Source organism: Pristiophorus japonicus, chromosome 32 (genome assembly GCF_044704955.1).
Source record: "Pristiophorus japonicus isolate sPriJap1 chromosome 32, sPriJap1.hap1, whole genome shotgun sequence".
Classification (NCBI taxonomy): domain Eukaryota; kingdom Metazoa; phylum Chordata; class Chondrichthyes; family Pristiophoridae; genus Pristiophorus; species Pristiophorus japonicus.
Genome location: NC_092008.1, coordinates 3,244,938 through 3,265,492, shown reverse-complemented (window position 1 = coordinate 3,265,492; position 20,555 = coordinate 3,244,938). Strand labels below are relative to the sequence as shown.

The 20,555-nt window shown below is 52.0% G+C and overlaps 1 protein-coding gene across 1 annotated transcript in view; it reads right to left on the bottom strand.

Annotated features, from left to right (window-relative positions):
- Window positions 1-20,555, bottom strand: part of huwe1 (HECT, UBA and WWE domain containing E3 ubiquitin protein ligase 1) — a 316,149-nt gene that overhangs the window by 42,662 nt on the left and 252,932 nt on the right. The window contains exons 55-60 of the mRNA XM_070869027.1: window positions 18,443-18,671; window positions 16,813-16,991; window positions 14,806-14,895; window positions 12,054-12,208; window positions 9,021-9,081; window positions 1,182-1,289 (exon numbers count right to left, since the gene is read on the bottom strand). Coding sequence (XP_070725128.1) covers window positions 1,182-1,289; window positions 9,021-9,081; window positions 12,054-12,208; window positions 14,806-14,895; window positions 16,813-16,991; window positions 18,443-18,671 — 822 coding nt within the window. The remainder of the gene's footprint in view (window positions 1-1,181; window positions 1,290-9,020; window positions 9,082-12,053; window positions 12,209-14,805; window positions 14,896-16,812; window positions 16,992-18,442; window positions 18,672-20,555) is intronic.

Genomic DNA, 20,555 nt, shown 5'->3' with positions numbered 1-20,555 from the left:
CCAGTCACTGAAGTCCCTCATCCCTGGAACCACTCTCGTAAATCTTTTCTGCCGCCTCTCTAAGACCTGCCAGAAATTGGCCACAATACTCCAAGTTGGGGCCGAACCAGTGCTTTATCATAGTTCCCACACACTTTTGTACTCTTATACTCTCGTTCCATCTATCTGTCCTGTGGTCAAAGGAATAAATCGTACCATTTGCAGGAAGAGGAACGCAAGGGAGTCAAGCCTGAATTCTTGGGAGAATGTCTGCAATTAAATCGACTGCAGCAAAGTTCTTGATCCGTGGGCTGGGCAGTGCAGTGCTTCCCACAAGTATCGGGGCTACGTATCAAGTTCAAATCAACGGCCGCATTGATCTGCCGACACAGTCAGCCACGTTGTGGTGCTGAGTCAGGGTCGAGCTATTGATGAGGCAGCGCCATCAGCAACAGTCCTCAGCAAACCTTCAGGCCCACGAAATTCGTACCGGGCAAACTAGCGAGCGAGAAGTACAAGCTCAAACACAACAGGAGCTGCCTGGGCTTTAAGATAATTGTCGAGAGAACTCGGGGGAAGGAGGGGGAAGGTTGTGTTTTGTTATAAACACAGCGCGTTGTGAGGAGCTGGAACACGCTGTCTGAAATGCTGGTGGATGCAGATTAAATAGTAGCTTTCAAAAGAGAGAATTGGAGATATACTTCAACAGGAACGCACTTTGCAGGTCTCCAGTCGTCCTGGTTAACCCTTGCCACTGGACCAAGACCTCGCTCGGTCAAGCCCCATGTGGCGGCTGGTGTGCAACGGTCACCCCACGTTAAGAAAATCCACCCACAGGCATCTCCCACCCTTCAGGACGTACGTAGTTCAGGATCTGGAATACCTGTGAACTCATCCATTTTTTGGCGTGGAAGCAAGTCAGCCTCGTTTCGAGGGACGATTTGCAGGACTGTGGGGGAAGGAGAAGTGGGACTAAATGGGACAGCTCACTTGCAGAGCACGCACAGATATGATGGGCCGAACGAGCCCCTCGGTGTGGCTCGATTCTACGGTTCAGGGCTCAGATTACATGGGGAAGAGGCAGGGAGGGGAAACGATTGATTGATGAGCATTCCCCACAGCACTCAGGAGCCAGCCCTGCCCAATCCTCCCATGCTGATTCGTTGCTTTAAAAAGCAGAAGCCCTATGAAAAGGTGCTCACCCGTTAGCTGCCCGTGGGTCCTCATGGCTTCCAGGGCGGCTTCTGCGATGGAAGCGGCCATGTTGCTGATGGCCTCGTTGGTGGCCGACAGGGCACTGGAGCTCACACCTGCGTGGGTGCAAGAGAGGAGGTTTCAGGAGCGCGGCAAAGGCAGCTGGCCACAGGCGGGTGGGGATGACAAGAGAAGGGCGCAAAGTTAACAGCACACAGGAAATGAAACGGGTCGGTCGACAAACGGGCTTGTAGGAGGTCGCGACACTTAACCCAATAATGGAGACAGCCGTGGGAATGATCATTGCAGCCCGTGCAAAATAAACCGAACGCACATTTGCTCATCCCTCGGTGCCGTTTATCAGGAAATGCTCCAAGTCGTGACCAGGGAGCTTTACTCTGTATCTAACCCCCTGTACCTGCCCTGGGAGTGTTTGATGGGGACAGTGTAGAGGGAGCTTTACTCTGTATCTAACCCCCTGTACCTGCCCTGGGAGTGTTTGATGGGGACAGTGTAGAGGGAGCTTTACTCTGTATCTAACCCCCTGTACCCGCCCCGGGAGTGTTTGATGGGACAGTGTAGAGGGAGCTTTACTCTGTATCTAACCCCCTGTACCTGTCCTGCGAGTGTTTGATGGGATAGTGTAGAGGGAGCTTTACTCTGTATCTAACCCCCTGTACCTGCCCTGGGAGTGTTTGATGGGACAGTGTAGAGGGAGCTTTACTCTGTATCTAACCCCCTGTACCTGCCCTGGGAGTGTTTGATGGGACAGTGTAGAGGGAGCTTTACTCTGTATCTAACCCCCTGTACCTGTCCTAAGAGTATTTGATGGGACAGTGTAGAGGGAGCTTTACTCTGTATCTAACCCCGTGCTGTACCTGCCCTGGGAGTGTTTGATGGGACAGTGTAGAGGGAGCTTTACTCTGTATCTAACCCCGTGCTGTACCTGCCCTGGGAGTGTTTGATGGGACAGTGTAGAGGGAGCTTTACTCTGTATCTAACCCCGTGCTGTACCTGCCCTGGGAGTGTTTGATGGGGACAGTGTAGAGGGAGCTTTACTCTGTATCTAGTCTGTGCTACAGATATTCTGGGATTGCCTGCTAACTGCCTCAACACCAACTTACACTTGAATGAGCATTTAAAAGCCAAAAATCAGTTAAAAGTCAGCAGACATTTCCTGTTAACCTTTCCCATCCACGACTCGAGATCATTAAAATCCACCTTGATGAGCCTGTATCAAGAACCGCCTTTGCACCAGCGCCCTCACCAGCTCGAGAATGGAGCAGTCGGTCGCCAGGCTGCTCAGCGCGAAAGGCAGTAGGTTGTATAGTTATCTCCAAACAGGGCAAAAATATTAGAACGGGGTATCACTGCCCTACAACTGTACAACCTACTACCTCAGCACGCCAAAGCACATCGAACTGGTCACTCCTCCTCCTGCAGGGCCGTCGACAGCCCAGCTCCAAATGCACCCCTGCTGCGGCAGGAACTTGCATACCCACATTCGCATTTGATGCAGCCTTTCAGCACCTCAGGAAGTTCCCAAAACGCATGGCAGCCAATGAAGTATTTCTTGAACTGCTCAAATCTGTCTATCTCCACCGTAAACCTAGTCAATGACCCAGCTCTCTGGGGCAGGGAATCCCACAGATTTACAACCCTCAGAGAATAAATTCCTCATCTGAGTTTTAAATAGGTGGCCCCTTATTGTGAGACTATGCCCCCTAGTTCTAGATTCCCCCACAAGGGGGAAACATCCTCTCTGCATCCACCCTGTCAAGCTTCCTCATTATCTTGTGTTTCAATAAGATCACCTCTCATTCTTCTTAACTCCAATGAGTACAGGCCCAACCTACTCAATCTTTCTTCATATGTCAACCCCCTCATCTCCGGAATCAGCCGAGTGAACCTTCTCTGAACAGCCTCCAATGCAAATGTATCCCGCCTTAAATACGGAGACCAAAACTGCACGCAGTACTCCAGGTGTGGCCTCACCAATACCCTATACAGTTGTAGCAGGCCTTCCCAGCTTTTATACTCCATCCCCCTTGCAATAAAGGCCAACATTCCATTGGCCTTCATAATTACTTGCTGTACCTGCACACTAACTTTGTGTTTCATGTACAAACCCATCCCTCCCCACCAAATCCCTCTGTACTGCAGTATTTTGTAATTATTCTCCATTTAAATAACTTGCGTTATTTTTTCTGCCGAAGTGGATAACCTCACATTTTCCCACATTATACTCCATCTACCAAATGTTTGCCCACTCACTTAGCCTGTCTATATCCCTTTGCAGATCTTTTGTGCCCTCCTCACAACTTGCTCTCCTGCCCATTCTTTGCATCAGCAAACTTGGCTACGTTACACTTGGCCTCTTCATCCAAGTCATTAATGTAGATTGTAAATAGTTGAGGCCCCAGCACTGATCCCTGCGACATCCCACTAGTTACTGTTTGCCAACCGGAAAATAATCCATTTATCCCGACTGTGTTTTCTGTTAATTAACCAATCCTCTATCCATGCTAATATATTACCCCCAACCCCGTGAACTTTTATCTTGTGCAGTAACCTTTTATGTGGCACCTTATTGAATGCCTTCTGGAAAACCAAATACACCACATCCACTGGTTCCCCTTTATCCACCCTGCTCGTTACATCCTCAAAGAATTCCAGTAAGTTTGTCAAATGAGATTTTCCTTTCATAAAACCATGCTGACTCTGCTTGACTGAATTAATCTTCACCAAATGTCCTGCTGTTGCTTCCTTTATAATGGGTTCCGCAACTTTAGTACACTTTTGAGGCATATTGCATTAGGCACTGCAGAGGGAGCTTGACTCTGCATCTAATCACGTTATAGGTGACCTGAAAGTGCTTGACGCTGACATGTAGTGCCTGAAATGGAAACCGTTCTACTGCCGAGCTCCATCGCCCTTCATCTTTACAGGCACAATTAGTAAAGCAAGAGTGGGTAAAACACAGCTCACGTTCCATAGAAACATAGAAAATAGGTGCAGGAGCAGGCCATTCGGCCCTTCGAGCCTGCACCGCCATTCAATGAGTTCATGGCTGATCATTCACCTCAGTATCCCTTTCCTGCTTTCTCTCCATACCCCTTGATCCCTTTAACCGTAAGGGCCACATCTAACTCCCTTTTGAATATATTTAACAAACTGGCCTCAACAACTTTCTGTGGTAGAGAATTCCACAGGTTCACAACTCCCCGAGTGAAGAAGTTTGTCCTAATCTCGGTCCTAAATGGCTTACCCCTTATCCTTAGACTGTGACCCCTGGTTCTGGACTTCCCCAACATCGGGAACATTCTTCCTGCATCTAACCTGTCCAGTCCCGTCAGAATTTTATATGTTTCTATGAGATCCCCCCTCATTCTTCCAAACTCCAGTGAATATAAGCCTAGTCGATCCAGTCTCTCCTCATAGGTCAGTCCTGCCATCCCGGGAATCAGTCTGGTGAAAGGAGGTGGGGTAGCATTGCTGGTTAAAGAGGAGATTAATGCAATAGTTAGGAAAGACATTAGCTTGGATGATGTGGAATCTATATGGGTAGAGCTGCAGAACACCAAAGGGCAAAAAACGTTAGTAGGAGTTGTGTACAGACCTCCAAACAGTAATAGGGATGTTGGGGAGGGCATCAAACAGGAAATTAGGGGTGCATGCAATAAAGGTGTAGCAGTTATAATGGGTGACTTTAATATGCACATAGATTGGGCTAGCCAAACTGGAAGCAATACGGTGGAGGAGGATTTCCTGGAGTGCATAAGGGATGGTTTTCTAGACCAATATGTTGAGGAACCAACTAGGGGGGAGGCCATCTTAGACTGGGTGTTGTGTAATGAGAGAGGATTAATTAGCAATCTCATTGTGCGAGGCCCCTTGGGGAAGAGTGACCATAATATGGTGGAATTCTGCATTAGGATGGAGAATGAAACAGTAAATTCAGAGACCATGGTCCAGAACTTAAAGAAGGGTAACTTTGAAGGTATGAGGCGAGAATTGGCTAGGATAGATTGGCGAATGATACTTAGGGGGTTGACTGTGGATGGGCAATGGCAGACATTTAGAGACCGCATGGATGAAGTACAACAATTGTACATTCCTGTCTGGCGTAAAAATAAAAAGGGGAAGGTGGCTCAACCGTGGCTATCTAGGGAAATCAGGGATAGTATTAAAGCCAAGGAAGTGGCATACAAATTGGCCAGAAATAGCAGCGAACCTGGGGACTGGGAGAAATTTAGAACTCAGCAGAGGAGGACAAAGGGTTTGATTAGGACAGGGAAAATGGAGTACGAGAAGAAGCTTGCAGGGAACATTAAGGCGGATTGCAAAAGTTTCTATAGGTATGTAAAGAGAAAAAGGTTGGTGAAGACAAACGTAGGTCCCCTGCAGTCAGAATCAGGGGAAGTCATAACGGGGAACAAAGAAATGGCGGATCAATTGAACAGGTACTTTGGTTCGGTATTCACTAAGGAGGATACAAACAACCTTCCGGATATAAAAGGGGTCAGAGGGTCTAGTAAGGAAGAGGAACTGAGGGAAATCTTTATTAGTCGGGAAATTGTGTTGGGGAAATTGATGGGATTGAAGGCAGATAAATCCCCAGGGCCTGATGGCCTGCATCCTAGAGTACTTAAGGAGGTGGCCTTGGAAATAGCGGATGCATTGACAGTCATTTTCCAACATTCCATTGACTCTGGATCAGTTCCTATGGAGTGGAGGGTAGCCAATGTAACCCCACTTTTTAAAAAAGGAGGGAGAGAGAAAACAGGGAATTATAGACCGGTCAGCCTGACCTCAGTAGTGGGTAAAATGATGGAATCAATTATTAAGGATGTCATAGCAGTGCATCTGGAAAATGGTGACATGATAGGTCCAAGTCAGCATGGATTTGTGAAAGGGAAATCATGCTTGACAAATCTTCTGGAATTTTTTGAGGATGTTTCCAGTAAAGTGGACAAAGGAGAACCAGTTGATGTGGTATATTTGGACTTTCAGAAGGCTTTCGACAAGGTCCCACACAAGAGATTAATGTGCAAAGTTAAAGCACATGGGATTGGGGGTAGTGTGCTGACGTGGATTGAGAACTGGTTGTCAGACAGGAAGCAAAGAGTAGGAGTAAACGGGTACTTTTCAGAATGGCAGGCAGTGACTAGTGGAGTGCCGCAAGGTTCTGTGCTGGGGCCCCAGCTGTTTACATTGTACATTAATGATTTAGACGAGGGGATTAAATGCAGTATCTCCAAATTTGCGGATGATACTAAGTTGGGTGGCAGTGTGAGCTGCGAGGAGGATGCTATTAGGCTGCAGAGTGACTTGGATAGGTTAGGTGAGTGGGCAAATGCATGGCAGATGAAGTATAATGTGGATAAATGTGAGGTTATCCACTTTGGTGGTAAAAACAGAGAGACAGACTATTATCTGAATGGTGACAGATTAGGAAAAGGGAAGGTGCAACGAGACCTGGGTGTCATGGTACATCAGTCATTGAAGGTTGGCATGCAGGTACAGCAGGCGGTTAAGAAAGCAAATGGCATGTTGGCCTTCATAGCGAGGGGATTTGAATACAGGGGCAGGGAGGTGTTGCTACAGTTGTACAGGGCCTTGGTGAGGCCACACCTGGAGTATTGTGTACAGTTTTGGTCTCCTAACTTGAGGAAGGACATTCTTGCTATTGAGGGAGTGCAGCGAAGGTTCACCAGACTGATTCCCGGGATGGCGGGACTGACCTATCAAGAAAGATTGGATCAATTGGGCTTGTATTCACTGGAGTTCAGAAGAATGAGAGGGGACCTCATAGAAACGTTTAAAATTCTGACGGGTTTAGACAGGTTAGATGCAGAAAGAATGTTCCCAATGTTGGGGAAGTCCAGAACCAGGGGTCACAGTCTGAGGATAAGGGGTAAGCCATTTAGGACCGAGATGAGGAGAAACTTCTTCACCCAGAGAGTGGTGAACCTGTGGAATTCTCTACCACAGAAAGTAGTTGAGGCCAATTCACTAAATATATTCAAAAGGGAGTTAGATGAAGTCCTTACTACTCGGGGGATCAAGGGTTATGGCGAGAAAGCAGGAAGGGGGTACTGAAGTTTCATGTTCAGCCATGAACTCATTGAATGGCGGTGCAGGCTAGAAGGGCTGAATGGCCTGCTCCTGCACCTATTTTCTATGTTTCTATGTTTCTATGTTTCGCTGCACTCCCTCAATAGCAAGAACATCCTTCCTTAGATTAGGAGACCAAAACTGAACACAATACTCCAGGTGTGGCCTCACCAAGGCCCTGTACAACTGCAGCAAGACCTCCCTGCTCCTATACTCAAATCCTCTCGCTATGAGGGCCAACATGCCATTTGCCGCCTTCACCGCCTGCTGTACCTGCATGGCCAACCTTCAATGACTGATGTTGCACTGACAAGCAGACCTCATTTCACTTCCCGTCTCCGCCGCACGACATCTCTCACCGGCTTCCCCGCCCCCACGCAATCCGCCATTGCAGGGGCATTCCAGCAGACATTTTAAAATTCAAGTCAAAAGGGACTAAAAATTGCAAGGAAGAAAAAGTCAAGGAGTTACAGTGCAGCGCGATCCCCGGCTTGCAGTGTAGCTGTGAGTGAGCGGAAATCACACACGCACGGGCATCGTGTGCAAGTGATTAGCTGCCGCCCACCGTGTCGGCCAGGCCCGACAGACCCGGTGCGAGGCCAGCGATTGGACGCAGAGACTCTTGCTGTCGGTGCGTGTGAAGACCGCGCGTCCTTCGAGCTTCGGGAGGCCATACTTGCCACCGTAGGAAAGACAGTAGATTGTATAGTTAACTCCGAGATCGGGTATGACCCTAAAACTATACAACCTACTACCTCATCGCACAGGGCACCATTCCAGCTCCAGACAGTCGGCGATGCTTAAAACTTGAGAGAACAAGTTAACAAAAAAACAAATAAAAATACAAGCAGAGAAATGTTCGGGCGAGAAGGGAGCGAGGACATGTGGGGAAGGGATCAAGGCACAAACTTAGAGCTTGACTCCGGTTATATTTTTGACAGAACACTGCTCTCCATTTCTCGAGATTTCCCTTTTATTACAACCTTTCCGGCACTGGAGCATAGGCTGCACAGCTGCTCACAAACCACCACCAATGGCACCGCTCCCTCACTGTCAGAGGGTGCACAAGGACAGCCTGGTGGAAAAATCCCGGCCCAGTATTCACGTCTTACATGGAGCTTTACCCTGTATCTAACCCCCCTGTACCTGCCCTGGGAGTGTTTGATGGGACAGTGTAGAGGGAGCTTTACTCTGTATCTAACCCCCCTGTACCTGCCCTGGGAGTGTTTGCTGGGACAGTGTAGAGGGAGCTTTACTCTGTATCTAACCCCGGTCTGTACCTGCCCTGGGTGTGTTTGATGGGACAGTGTTGAGGGAGCTTTACTCTGTATCTAACCCCCTGTATCTGCCCTGGGAGTGTTTGATGGGACAGTGTAGAGGGAGCTTTACTCTGTATCTAACCCCCTGTACCTGCCCTGGGTGTGTTTGATGGGACAGTGTAGAGGGAGCTTTACTCTGTATCTAACTTCGTGCTGTACCTGCCCTAGGAAGTATGAGTTTGCAGAGTGTAGAGGGTACTTTAGGAGAAAATGGAGGGGGGGGGGGGGGCAGAGGAATTAAACATCCTTAAGCCCCTACCTTACTGTTACCAAGTCTTGTAATGTCCCTTCTCCCCGCTGCACATCCCACTTTATATATACTGTCCCCCTGCTCTGCTGAAATATTACACACACACCACAGAATGAAGAGAGGAGGCTAAGATGGCCCAGCCCAAGCAAGCAGTCACAAACCTGTTTGACTCTTGTCACCTTGAACAGACGAGTTGGCAGTTCTGGTGGAACCCGCTGCCTGCTTTACAAACACAGTGACAGCAGTTAATCGTTCATATTCCGAACACAGAAATGATTACACATTCACCCACACCAGCATCCTTGCAAGAAGGAGCTAAAAAAAACAGATGAACACTTCGAACCAAACCCTGCTCTGTTGAAGTGCTTGACCACCGTTCCGCGGGTCGCTGGGATTTCGACACGCTTGTTTGTGTTTTACAAAACGTAGCTCTCTTTAAAAACAGAAATAGCAGGAGGTGGCCGTTCAGCCCGTTCGAGTCTGTTACATTAGGGGCAGGAGGAGGCCGTTCAGCCCCTCGAGCCTGTTACATTAGGAACAGGAGGAGGCCGTTCAGCCCCTCGAGCCTGTTACATTAGGGACAGGAGGAGGCCTTTCAGCCCCTCGAGTCTGTTACATTAGGGACAGGAGGAGGCCGTTCAGCCCCTCGAGTCTGTTACATTAGGAACAGGAGGAGGCCTTTCAGCCCCTCGAGCCTGTTACATTAGGAACAGGAGGAGGCCGTTCAGCCCCTCGAGCCTGTTACATTAGGGACAGGAGGGGGCCGTTCAGCCCCTCGAGCCTGTTACATTAGGGACAGGAGGAGGCCGTTCAGCCCCTCGAGCCTGTTACATTAGGGACAGGAGGAGGCCGTTCAGCCCCTCGAGTCTGTTACATTAGGGACAGGAGGAGGCCGTTCAGCCCCTCGAGTCTGTTACATTAGGGACAGGAGGAGGCCGTTCAGCCCCTCGAGCCTGTTACATTAGGGACAGGAGGAGGCCATTCAGCCCCTCGAGCCTGTTACATTAGGGACAGGAGGAGGCCGTTCAGCCCCTCGAGCCTGTTACATTAGGAACAGGAGGAGGCCGTTCAGCCCCTCGAGCCTGTTACATTAGGGACAGGAGGAGGCCGTTCAGCCCCTCGAGCCTGTTACATTAGGAACAGGAGGAGGCCGTTCAGCCCCTCGAGCCTGTTACATTAGGAACAGGAGGAGGCCGTTCAGCCCCTCGAGCCTGTTACATTAGGGACAGGAGGAGGCCATTCAGCCCCTCGAGCCTGTTACATTAGGGACAGGAGGAGGCCGTTCAGCCCCTCGAGCCTGTTACATTAGGAACAGGAGGAGGCCGTTCAGCCCCGCGAGCCTGCTTCGCCATTTAATAAGATCATGGCTGATCTAATCATGGATTCAGTTCCACTTCCCCGCCCGCTCCCATAATCCTCGACTCCCTTATCGCTCAAAAATCTGTCTATCTCCACCTTAAATATATTCAATGATCCAGCCCCCACAGCTCTTTGGGGCAGCGAATTCCACAGATTTACACCCCTCAGGAAATTTCTTATCTCAGTTTTAAATGGACGGCCCCTTATTCTAAGAGCATGCCCCCGAGTTCTAGTCTCCCCCATCAGTGGAAACATCCTCTCTGCATCCACCTTGTCAAGCCCCCTCATAATCTTCGATGAGTTCACCTCTCATTCTTCTGAATTCCAATGAGTAGAGGTCCAACCTCCTCAACCTTTCCTCATAAGTCAACCCCCTCATCCCCAAAATCAACCGAGTGAACCTTCTTGCTGCAACTGTGTAAGGTATTGGTAAGGCCGCACCTGGAGTACTGCGTGCAGTTTTGGTCACCTTACTTAAGGAAGGATATACTAGCTTTGGAGGGGGTACAGAGACAATTCACTCGGCTGATTCCAGAAATGAGGGGGTTACCTTATGATGATAGATTGAGTAGACTGGGTCTTTACTCGGAGTTCAGAAGGATGAGGGGTGATCTTATAGAAACATTTAAAATCATGAAAGGGATAGACAAGATAGAGGCAGAGAGATTGTTTCCATTGGTCGGGGAGACTAGAACTAGGGGGCACAGCCTCAAAATACAGAGGAGCCAATTTAAAACCGAGTTGAGAAGGAATTTCTTCTCCCAGAGGGTTGTGAATCTGTGGAATTCTCTGCCCAAGGAAGCAGTTGAGGCTAGCTCATTGAATGTATTCAAGTCACAGATAGATAGATTTTTAACCAATAAGGGAATTAAGGGTTACAGGGAGAGGGCGGGTAGGTGGAGCTGAGTCCACGGCCAGATCAGGCATGATCTTATTGAATGGCGGAGCAGGCTCGAGGGGCTAGATGGCCTACTCCTGTTCCTAATTCTTATGTTCTTATACACAGCACAGAAACGGAACATTCAGTCCATGCTGTAGACGGTCTCGTTGAAGCTGTCAGGATATTGAGGGGGAAAACGGATAGAAGTGAGCTATTTTAGGAAACACTTCCACACACAAAAGGTAGAAGAAGTTTGGAACTCTGATAAGAAATAGGAGCAGGAGTCGGCCATTCGGCCCCTCGAGCCTGCTCCGCCATTTAATACGATCATGGCTGATCTGATCACGGACTCAGCTCCACTTCCCTGCCCGCTCCCCATAACCCCTTATCGTTTAAATAAAGTTAAGACAGAAAGAGACAGTTTCTTAATGTCCCGGCTTGCACAGCTCTCTGAGGCAGCGAATTCCACAGATTTACAACCCTCAGAGAAGAAATTCCTCATCTCAGTGGCGCAAATGATAATTGATGCTGGATCAAAAATGTTAATTTTAAACCGGAGATTGATAGCTTTGTGGTAACCAAAAGTGAAGAAGGGCTGTGGGCCAAAGGCGGATGGATGGACGCAGTTAGGTCGCAGATCAGCCGTGATCTCATTGAATGGCGGAGCAGGGGCCCGTATATGTCCTGCTCCTATTTGCTAGCTTCTTCAAAGTAAGTTGCATCTACCAGTCAGGGTGGGGATGCCATGAGGAGAGCTTGCCCCAGTGCTCGCACAGAATCAGATCACTCTTAACGTGCTCAGTAATAGCCAACATTCTCAGGCCCCTGCCACAGCTGCACTCGAGGGCAGAGAAAACAGGGCGGACATGCTCCAGGTCAAACGGGGAGTGGGGCGATACAAAAACCCAACCCCGTGGGTCCAATCAACACTGCCGCCTCTCCCTCGCTCACTCACCGGTGCATTCTGCTCCTTGTTCTCCTTCTCCTCCTTGGCCTTTTCCTCGCGCCTGGCCTCGTCCTCTGCCAGCTGCTTCCTGCGTTTCTCTCTCCTCTCCTCCAGCTCCTCGTCACGCAACGACTCCAAGTGCTGGATGATGGGCAGCTTTACTACTGCGCCAATTGGGGGGGGGGGGGGGTTCCAATCCAGAGTTAGTGCGGCGTCTCAGCAGTGGTCTACACAAGCCCTCTTGCCCCCCCCCCCCCCCCGCCCAGAGTATAGAACATACCATCCCCCCGTTCTCCCTTCGGAGATTCACGTCCACTCCCAGAAGGGTCGGCTGAACAAACTGCTCTTGGGCAGAGGAAGCCCCGCAGCAGCGATCGTCAGCTTGCACTCAAGTTGGTCACACGTCTGTCTCTGGGTCAGAAGGTTGTGGGTTCGAGCCCCGCCCCGGGGGCCTTGAGCCCATAGTCCAGGCCGGCACTCCCAGCACAGCACCGAGGGGAGTGCTGCGCTGTCAGAGGCGCCGTCCTTTGGAGGAGACATAGGGGACGGTCGCATACTGGTTACGTTACTGGACTCGTAATCCAGAGCCCTGGACTAATGATCCAGAGACAAGTTCAAAGCCTGCAGTTGAGGAATTTATATTCGATTAATGAAATAAATCTGGATGATGATGCCGGCCATGAAATTATCGGGATGTCGTAAAAACCCAACTGGTTTACTAATGCCCTTCAGGGAAGGAAATCTGCCGCCCTTACCCGGTCTGGTCGCTGTGTGACTCCAGACCCCACAGCAATGTAGTTGACTCTTGCCCTCTGAAACAGCTCAGCGAGACACTCAGTTGTACCAATCTGCGACACACCACACGGACTGCAGCGGTTCAAGGCGGCGGCTCACCGCCACCACCTTCAAGGGGCAATTAGGGATGGGCAATAAACGCCGGCCTTGCCAGCGACGGCCACATCCCGCGAATGAATTTTAATATCGATCTGCTGCAATCACTGGTCGGTTGGAGGCGACGTTGAAAGATCCCACGGCACAAGCTGCCTGCAGGAGTTGCTCTGGATCCCTGCCGCAACCACCACAAACACATCAACTGGTGTTTCATGTCCCTGCTGCCTCATTAATAGCTGCACTCCAACTCGCTGCGAAGTGGTAGTGCCATACAGGTATTAAAGCAGATGTTCAGCATCGCTCGTTTGCCTGGTGCCTCCCTTGAGATGCAACAACTTAGTGGAAACTTGAACTGGTGCCCTTCCTTCCCCACCCCTCCCCAATTTAGTCCATTTAGGCTTGGGGGTGGGGGGGGGAGAAAGAGGGGGAACTTGGGCTGGGGGGGGGGCAAATTGGGCTTGAAGGGAAGGAACTTGGGCTGGGGGAGGGGGGGGAAATCAGGCTTGGGGGCGAAGGAACTTGGGCTTGTGGGGGGGGGGGGGTAAAATCGGGCTGGGGGGGGTGGGGGAAGGAACTTGGGCTGGGGGAGGGGGGAATTAGGCTTGGGGGCGAAGGAACTTGGGCTTGTGGGGGGGGGGGGTAAAATCGGGCTGGGGGGGGTGGGGGAAGGAACTTGGGCTGGGGGAGGGGGGGAATTAGGCTTGGGGCGAAGGAACTTGGGCTGGCGGGGGGGGGGGGGGGGGAAGGAACTTGGGCTGGGGGGGGGGGGAAGGAACTTGGGCTGGGGGAGGGGGGAATTAGGCTTGGGGGCGAAGGAACTTGGGCTGGCGGGGGGGGGGGGGGAAGGAACTTGGGCTGGGGTTTTGGGGGGGTGGGGAGGAGGGGAGAAGGATAAGGGACTTGGGGGCGGGGGAAGCTCTATCCTGTCTGGGGTCTGAAGTCAGAATGGCTCGAATGACACTTTGCAAAGTCAGTCAGAGCGGTTCCAGTTACACATGGCAGAGAAACCTCTGGGTGTGGCTTATCCTCCGAGGAGACCAATCAGCAATCAGGTCATGAGATCACGGAGAGCCAGCCAGAACAAATGGCTGCGTCCATTTTGTGCTCGAGCTCAGAGACTTGGTAACCCCTCAGATGCCGAGTTAGGGAGACCAGGTTCCAACAGCTAGTTAAACAGTCACTGAGTGAGGTCGGGCAGCAAGACCCCAGGTTAGAGTTAGCTGACCTTAAGCCAGGGTTGCTGCAGGAGCGCTGAAACTATCTCCAGGGGGGAGGGGAGGGGAGGCTCCCAGTCCAGATCAATTCCGAGTGAGCCACACTCGGAGCACGCGGGCAGACAAGTTCAAGTTCAGCTGCAAGACACTCCCCCAGGAGCAAACGGACGCCCCTGTCCAGAGTCACACAAGGTGGACGGCACTGTGGAGCGTAGTTCTGGAAGATGCTGCACTCCCATGGAACTGTACGTGAGCTTCAGAGTGAAAGTGCGAGGGGGGAATTCGAATCTCTGGCAATCCCTACCCACCCCCCACCGAGAGTCTCAATAGCACAGTAACAGGCCACTGGGCCCCACCGCTCCGTGCCGGGGTTTATGCTCTACACCAGCCCCCTCCCCATCTCCCCCCGCGCCCGTCACCATCTCCCCTTCTATTCCTTTCTCCCCCATGTGTTTATCCAGCTTCCCCCTTAAATGCATCGACACTATTCGCCTCGACCCCTCCCTGTGGCAGCGAGTCCCACATTCTCACCGCTCTCTGGGTAAAGAAGTTACTCCCGAATTCCCCATTGGACTTATTAGTGACTGTCTCGTATTTAAGCACCTCCCCAAAAGGAAGAAACATGTTGTTCTCCATCCGCCCAATCGAATTCTCACCTGCCACGCAGTCGTGCATACTCTCCGCGTCCAGCACTTTGCACTCCTCGGTCCAGCGGGTTAGTGCGGTTGGGATGCTGGACAGCGTACCTGCGGAAGAGAGACCATTACAACCGAGGCAGTGCAGGTGGTTGAATGTGCTGCGCTCGCGTAGTATGTGGAGCGTGTCCCATAACCACCCCAATCTCCTCAAGCGGCGTATTAATTAGGACTGAGAGGAGGAGGAATTTCTTCACTCAGAGGGGGGTGAATCTTTGGAATTCTCTGCCCCAGAGGGCTCAGTCGTTGAGTATATTTAAGGCTGAGATCGATAGATTTTGAGACTCTCGGGGAAAGTGGAGTTGAGGTCAGCCATGATCTTATTGAATGGCGGAGCAGGCCCGAGGGGCCAGGTGGCTGATCTTCGAGCTCAACTCCACTTCCCCGCCCGCTCCCCATAACCCTTCACTCCCTTACCGTTCAAAAATCTGTCTATCTCCACCTTAAATATATTCAATGACCCAGCCTCCACAGCTCTCTGGGGCAGAGAATTCCACAGATTCACAACCCTCAGAGAAGAAATTCCTCCTCATCTCAGTTTTAAAGGGGCGGCCCCTTATTCTGAAATTATGACCCCTAGTTCTAGATTTCCCCACGAGGGGAAACATCCTCTCTGCAAAACACCCCCTCAGAATCTTGTTTGTTTCGATAAGATCACCTCTCATTCTTCTAAACTCCAATGAGTAGAGGCCCAACCTGCTCAACCTTTCCTCATAAGACAACCCCCTCATCCCCGGAATCAACCGAGTGAACTTTCGCTGAACAGCCTCCAATGCAAGTGTATCCCTCATTAAATACGGAGACCAAAACTGCACGCAGTACTCCAGGTGTGGCCTCACCGACACCTTGTACAGTTGTACAAGGGAACATAAGAAATAGGAGGTGGTCATACGGCCCCTCGAGCCTGCTCCGCCACTTAATACGATCATGGCTGATCCGATCATGGACTCAGCTCCACTTCCCTGCCTGCTCTCCATAACCCCTTATTGCTTTATCGTTTAAGAAACTGTCTATTTCTGTCTTAAATTTATTCAATGTCCCGGCTTCCACAGCTCTCTGAGGCAGCGAATTCCACAGATTTACAACCCTAAGAAATTCCTCCTCATCTCAGCTTTAAATGGGCCCCTTATTCTAAGACCATGCCCTCTAGTTCTAGTCTCCCCCATCAGTGGAAACATCCTCTCTGCATCCACCTTGTCGAGCCCCCTCATAATCTTATATGTTTCGATAAGATCACCTCTCATTCTTCTGAATTCCAATGAGTAGAGGCCCAACCTACTCAACCTTTCCTCATAAGTCATCGCCAGAATCAACGAGTGAACCTTCTCTGAACTGCCTCCAAAACAAGTATATCCTTTTGTAAATATGGAAACCAAAACTGCACGCAGTACTCCAGGTGTGGCCTCACCAATACCCTGTATAACTGTAGCAAGACTTCCCTGCTTTTATACTCCATCCCCTTTGCAATAAAGGCCAAGATTCCATCGGCCTTCCTGATCACTTGCTGTACCTGCATACTATCCTTTTGTTTCATGCACAAGTAACCCCCAGGTCCCGCTGTACTGCGGCACTTTGCAATCTTTCTCCATTTAAATAATAACTTGCTCTTTGATTTTTTTTTCTGCCAAAGTGCATGACCTCACACTTTCCCACATTATACTGCATCTGCCATGTAGGAGTTCTCTGCTTTTATACTCCATCCCCCTTTGCAATAAGGGCCAACAATCCATTGGTCTTCCTGATCACTTGCTGTACCTGCGTACTAACTTTGTGTGTTTCAAAGTTACTGGCACATCACCCCGCCCTCCTCCAAAACGAGTGTAGGGGGTTTGATCCTCGCTCGCGTCGGGATACGGTACGGACACCGTCTCCGAGCCCCCACCCCCCCTCCCCCAAACCCTCTGATATTCCCCCCCCGCCACCCCCCCTCCGATATCTCCCGCCTCGCTTCTGATCGGCCCGCTTTACCCGCTTGGCTGGTGGTGGCCGTCTGGTCGTGGAAGAAGTCGTCCAGGAGGTCATCGTCCGACCGGGCGATGATGTGGACGTCGTCGTTGCCGACCAGGAGCCGGGCACGACCACGGCTCTGCAGGGGCAGGCTGCTGCTGAGCTGGAGGATGTCGGCGGCGGCCGAGGGCCCGAGCAACCTGCCGGCAAAATCACAAGCAGGGTTAACGCGGCCACAGAACCGGCAAAGGCCTCGTCGACAGGGGAGCGGAGTTCAAAAGCAGGGAAGCTGCGTTGAACTTGTTGGTATCTCGGTTAGACCACGTGTGCCCCGGGCACAGCTCTGGTCTCCGTATTACAGAAAGGGGATGGCAGCACCGGTGAAACGCGCGAGAGAGATTTAAAGACAGACTTGAATTTCTACACAGTGTCCTGAACAACCTCGGGACGTCCCAAAGCGCATCGCAGCCAAGGAAGTACTTCTGCAGTTGTACTGAAGGAAATGCAACAGACAATCTCCGCACAGTAACCTCCCACAAACAGCAGCGTGATTAATGACCAGATAAATCTGTTCCGAGTGGTGTTTCTCGAGGGGATAAATATTGGTCAGGACACCGGGGACAACTCCCCCACTCTTCTTCCAAAAGTGGCTGTGGAACCCTTTACGTCCATCTGACATCTGCTTAATGTCAACTCCCGACGGCCCCTGCGGCGCTCCCTCAGTACCGCCCCTCCGACAGTGCGGCGCTCCCTCAGTACCGCCCCTCCGACAGTGCGGCGCTCCCTCAGTACCGCCCCTCCGACAGTGCGGCGCTCCCTCAGTACCGCCCCTCCGACAGTGCGGCACTCCCTCAGTACCGCCCCTCCGACAGCGCGGCGCTCCCTCAGTACCGCCCCTCCGACAGTGCGGCGCTCCCTCGGTACCGCCCCTCCGACAGTGCGGTGCTCCCTCGGTACCGCCCCTCCGACAGTGCGGCACTCCCTCAGTACCGCCCCTCCGACAGTGCGGCGCTCCCTCGGTACCGCCCCTCCGACAGTGCGGGGCTCCCTCGGTACCGCCCCTCCGACAGTGCGGCGCTCCCTCGGTACCGCCCCTCCGACAGTGCGGCGCTCCCTCGGCACCGCCCCTCCGACAGCGCGGCGCTCCCTCGGCACCGCCCCTCCGACAGTGCGGCGCTCCCTCGGCACCGCCCCTCCGGCAGCGCGGCGCTCCCTCGGTACCGCCCCTCCGGCAGCGCGGCGCTCCCTCAGTACCGCCCCTCCGACAGTGTGGTGCTCCCTCAGTACTGCCCCTCCGACAGCGCGGCGCTCCCTCGGCACCGCCCCTCCGACAGTGCGGCGCTCCCTCAGTACCGCCCCTCCGACAGCGCGGCGCTCCCTCGGCACCGCCCCTCCGACAGTACTGACAACGGAGTGCTGGCCTAGATTAAACACTCGAGTCCCTGCAGCGTAAGTTGGAACCCACGACTTTCTGACTCAGTGGCGAAAGGCTACTTACTGACTGAGCCATGGCTCTGCCGTGTGAAACGAGACCGCAGATGGCAGCACCGCCTGGGAAAGCCACTGAAGACGGGGGGGGGGGGGGCGAGCACACAGACCGAGCGCGGTTCCCGCAGCGCCCCCCGCCCCCCCCACAGCTTCAGTCCATTACCTTTGCAGGATGAGCGGAGGGTTGGGCTGCCTGTTCCCAGGATAGTGCACGTGGATGGTGTGCCCCGTATTGGCGGCAAACGGCCGGATGGCCCGCTGACTGCGCCCGATGCCTTGCGTCAGCCGCGTGGTGGAAGAGCCCGTGCCCAGCGTCAGGGCGCTGTGATCAGCGTGACGAACCATGAGCGGGTGCGTGGCGGGGATATTACCCGGGGCTGGGGGGATGTCCGCTAGGGAGAGAGGAGAAAAAAATGAGAAAGGAAGCCGCAATGCCGCCCAGTGCCGCTAATCGGGGGCGATCGACACTGGTACAGGGATACCCAGCGGGTCAGAGAAGGCTCATCTGTCACTGACTCCAAAGATCGACACGGATTTGACCCTCGAAGTCCACATTTATGATATTTTGCAGCTACAAGCCACAGCACCCATGTAATTTCATCACGCATTGCCGGAGCCAATTTAATTTTTCAACTTTCATAAATGTATCATTCCTGCAATGCCTATTTTTTTGGGTGGTGCGGAGGGGGAGGAATAGGAGGAATTTTGTTCTCCTTTACGGTGAGCAATTTTAGTGTCAGGTAATATCCGTTGGACGAGAGTAAAGCTCCCTCTACACTGTCCCATCAAACACTCCCAGGGCAGGTACAGGGGGTTAGATACAGAGTAAAGCTCCCTCTACACTGTCCCATCAAACACTCCCAGGGCAGGTACAGGGGGTTAGATAGAGTAAAGCTCCCTCTACACTGTCCCATCAAACACTCCCAGGGCAGGTACAGGGGGTTAGATACAGAGTAAAGCTCCCTCTACACTGTCCCATCAAACACTCCCAGGGGGCAGGTACAGCACAGGGTTAGATACAGAGTAAAGCTCCCTCTACACTGTCCCATCAAACACTCCCAGGGCAGGTACAGGGGGTTAGATACAGAGTAAAGCTCCCTCTACACTGTCCCATCAAACACTCCCAGGGGGCAGGTACAGCACAGGGTTAGATACAGAGTAAAGCTCCCTCTACACTGTCCCATCAAACACTCCCAGGGCAGGTACAGGGGGTTAGATACAGAGTAAAGCTCCCTCTACACTGTCCCATCGAACACTCCCAGGGCAGGTACAGGGGGTTAGATACAGAGTAAAGCTCCCTCTACACTGTCCCATCAAACACTCCCAGGGCAGGTACAGCATGGGGTTAGATACAGAGTAAAGCTCCCTCTACACTGTCCCATCAAACACTCCCAGGGCAGGTACAGGGGGTTAGACACAGAGTAAAGCTCCCTCTACACTGTCCCATCAAACACTCCCAGGGCAGATACAGGGGGTTAGATACAGAGTAAAGCTCCCTCTACACTGTCCCATCAAACACTCCCAGGGCAGGTACAGCACGGGGTTAGATACAGAGTAAAGCTCCCTCTACACTGTCCCATCAAACACTTCCAGGGCAGGTACAGGGGGTTAGATACAGAGTAAAGCTCCCTCTACACTGTCCCATCAAACACTCCCAGGGCAGGTACAGGGGGTTAGATACAGAGTAAAGCTCCCTCTACACTGTCCCCATCAAACACTCCCAGGGCAGGTACAGGGGGTTAGATACAGAGTAAAGCTCCCTCGACACTGTCCCCATCAAACACTCCCAGGGCAGGTACAGGGGGTTAGATACAGAGTAAAGCTCCCTCTACACTGTCCCATCAAACACTCCCAGGGCAGGTACAGCACGGGGTTAGATACAGAGTAAAGCTCCCTCTACACTGTCCCATCAATCACTCCCAGGGCAGGTACAGGGAGTTAGATACAGAGTAAAGCTCCCTCTACACTGTCCCATCAAACACTCCCAGGGCAGGTACAGGGGGTTAGATACAGAGTAAAGCTCCCTCTACACTGTCCCATCAAACACTCCCAGGGCAGGTACAGGGGGTTAGATAGAGTAAAGCTCCCTCTACACTGTCCCATCAAACACTCCCAGGGCAGGTACAGGGGGTTAGATACAGAGTAAAGCTCCCTCTACACTGTCCCATCAAACACTCCCAGGGGGCAGGTACAGCACAGGGTTAGATACAGAGTAAAGCTCCCTCTACACTGTCCCATCAAACACTCCCAGGGCAGGTACAGGGGGTTAGATACAG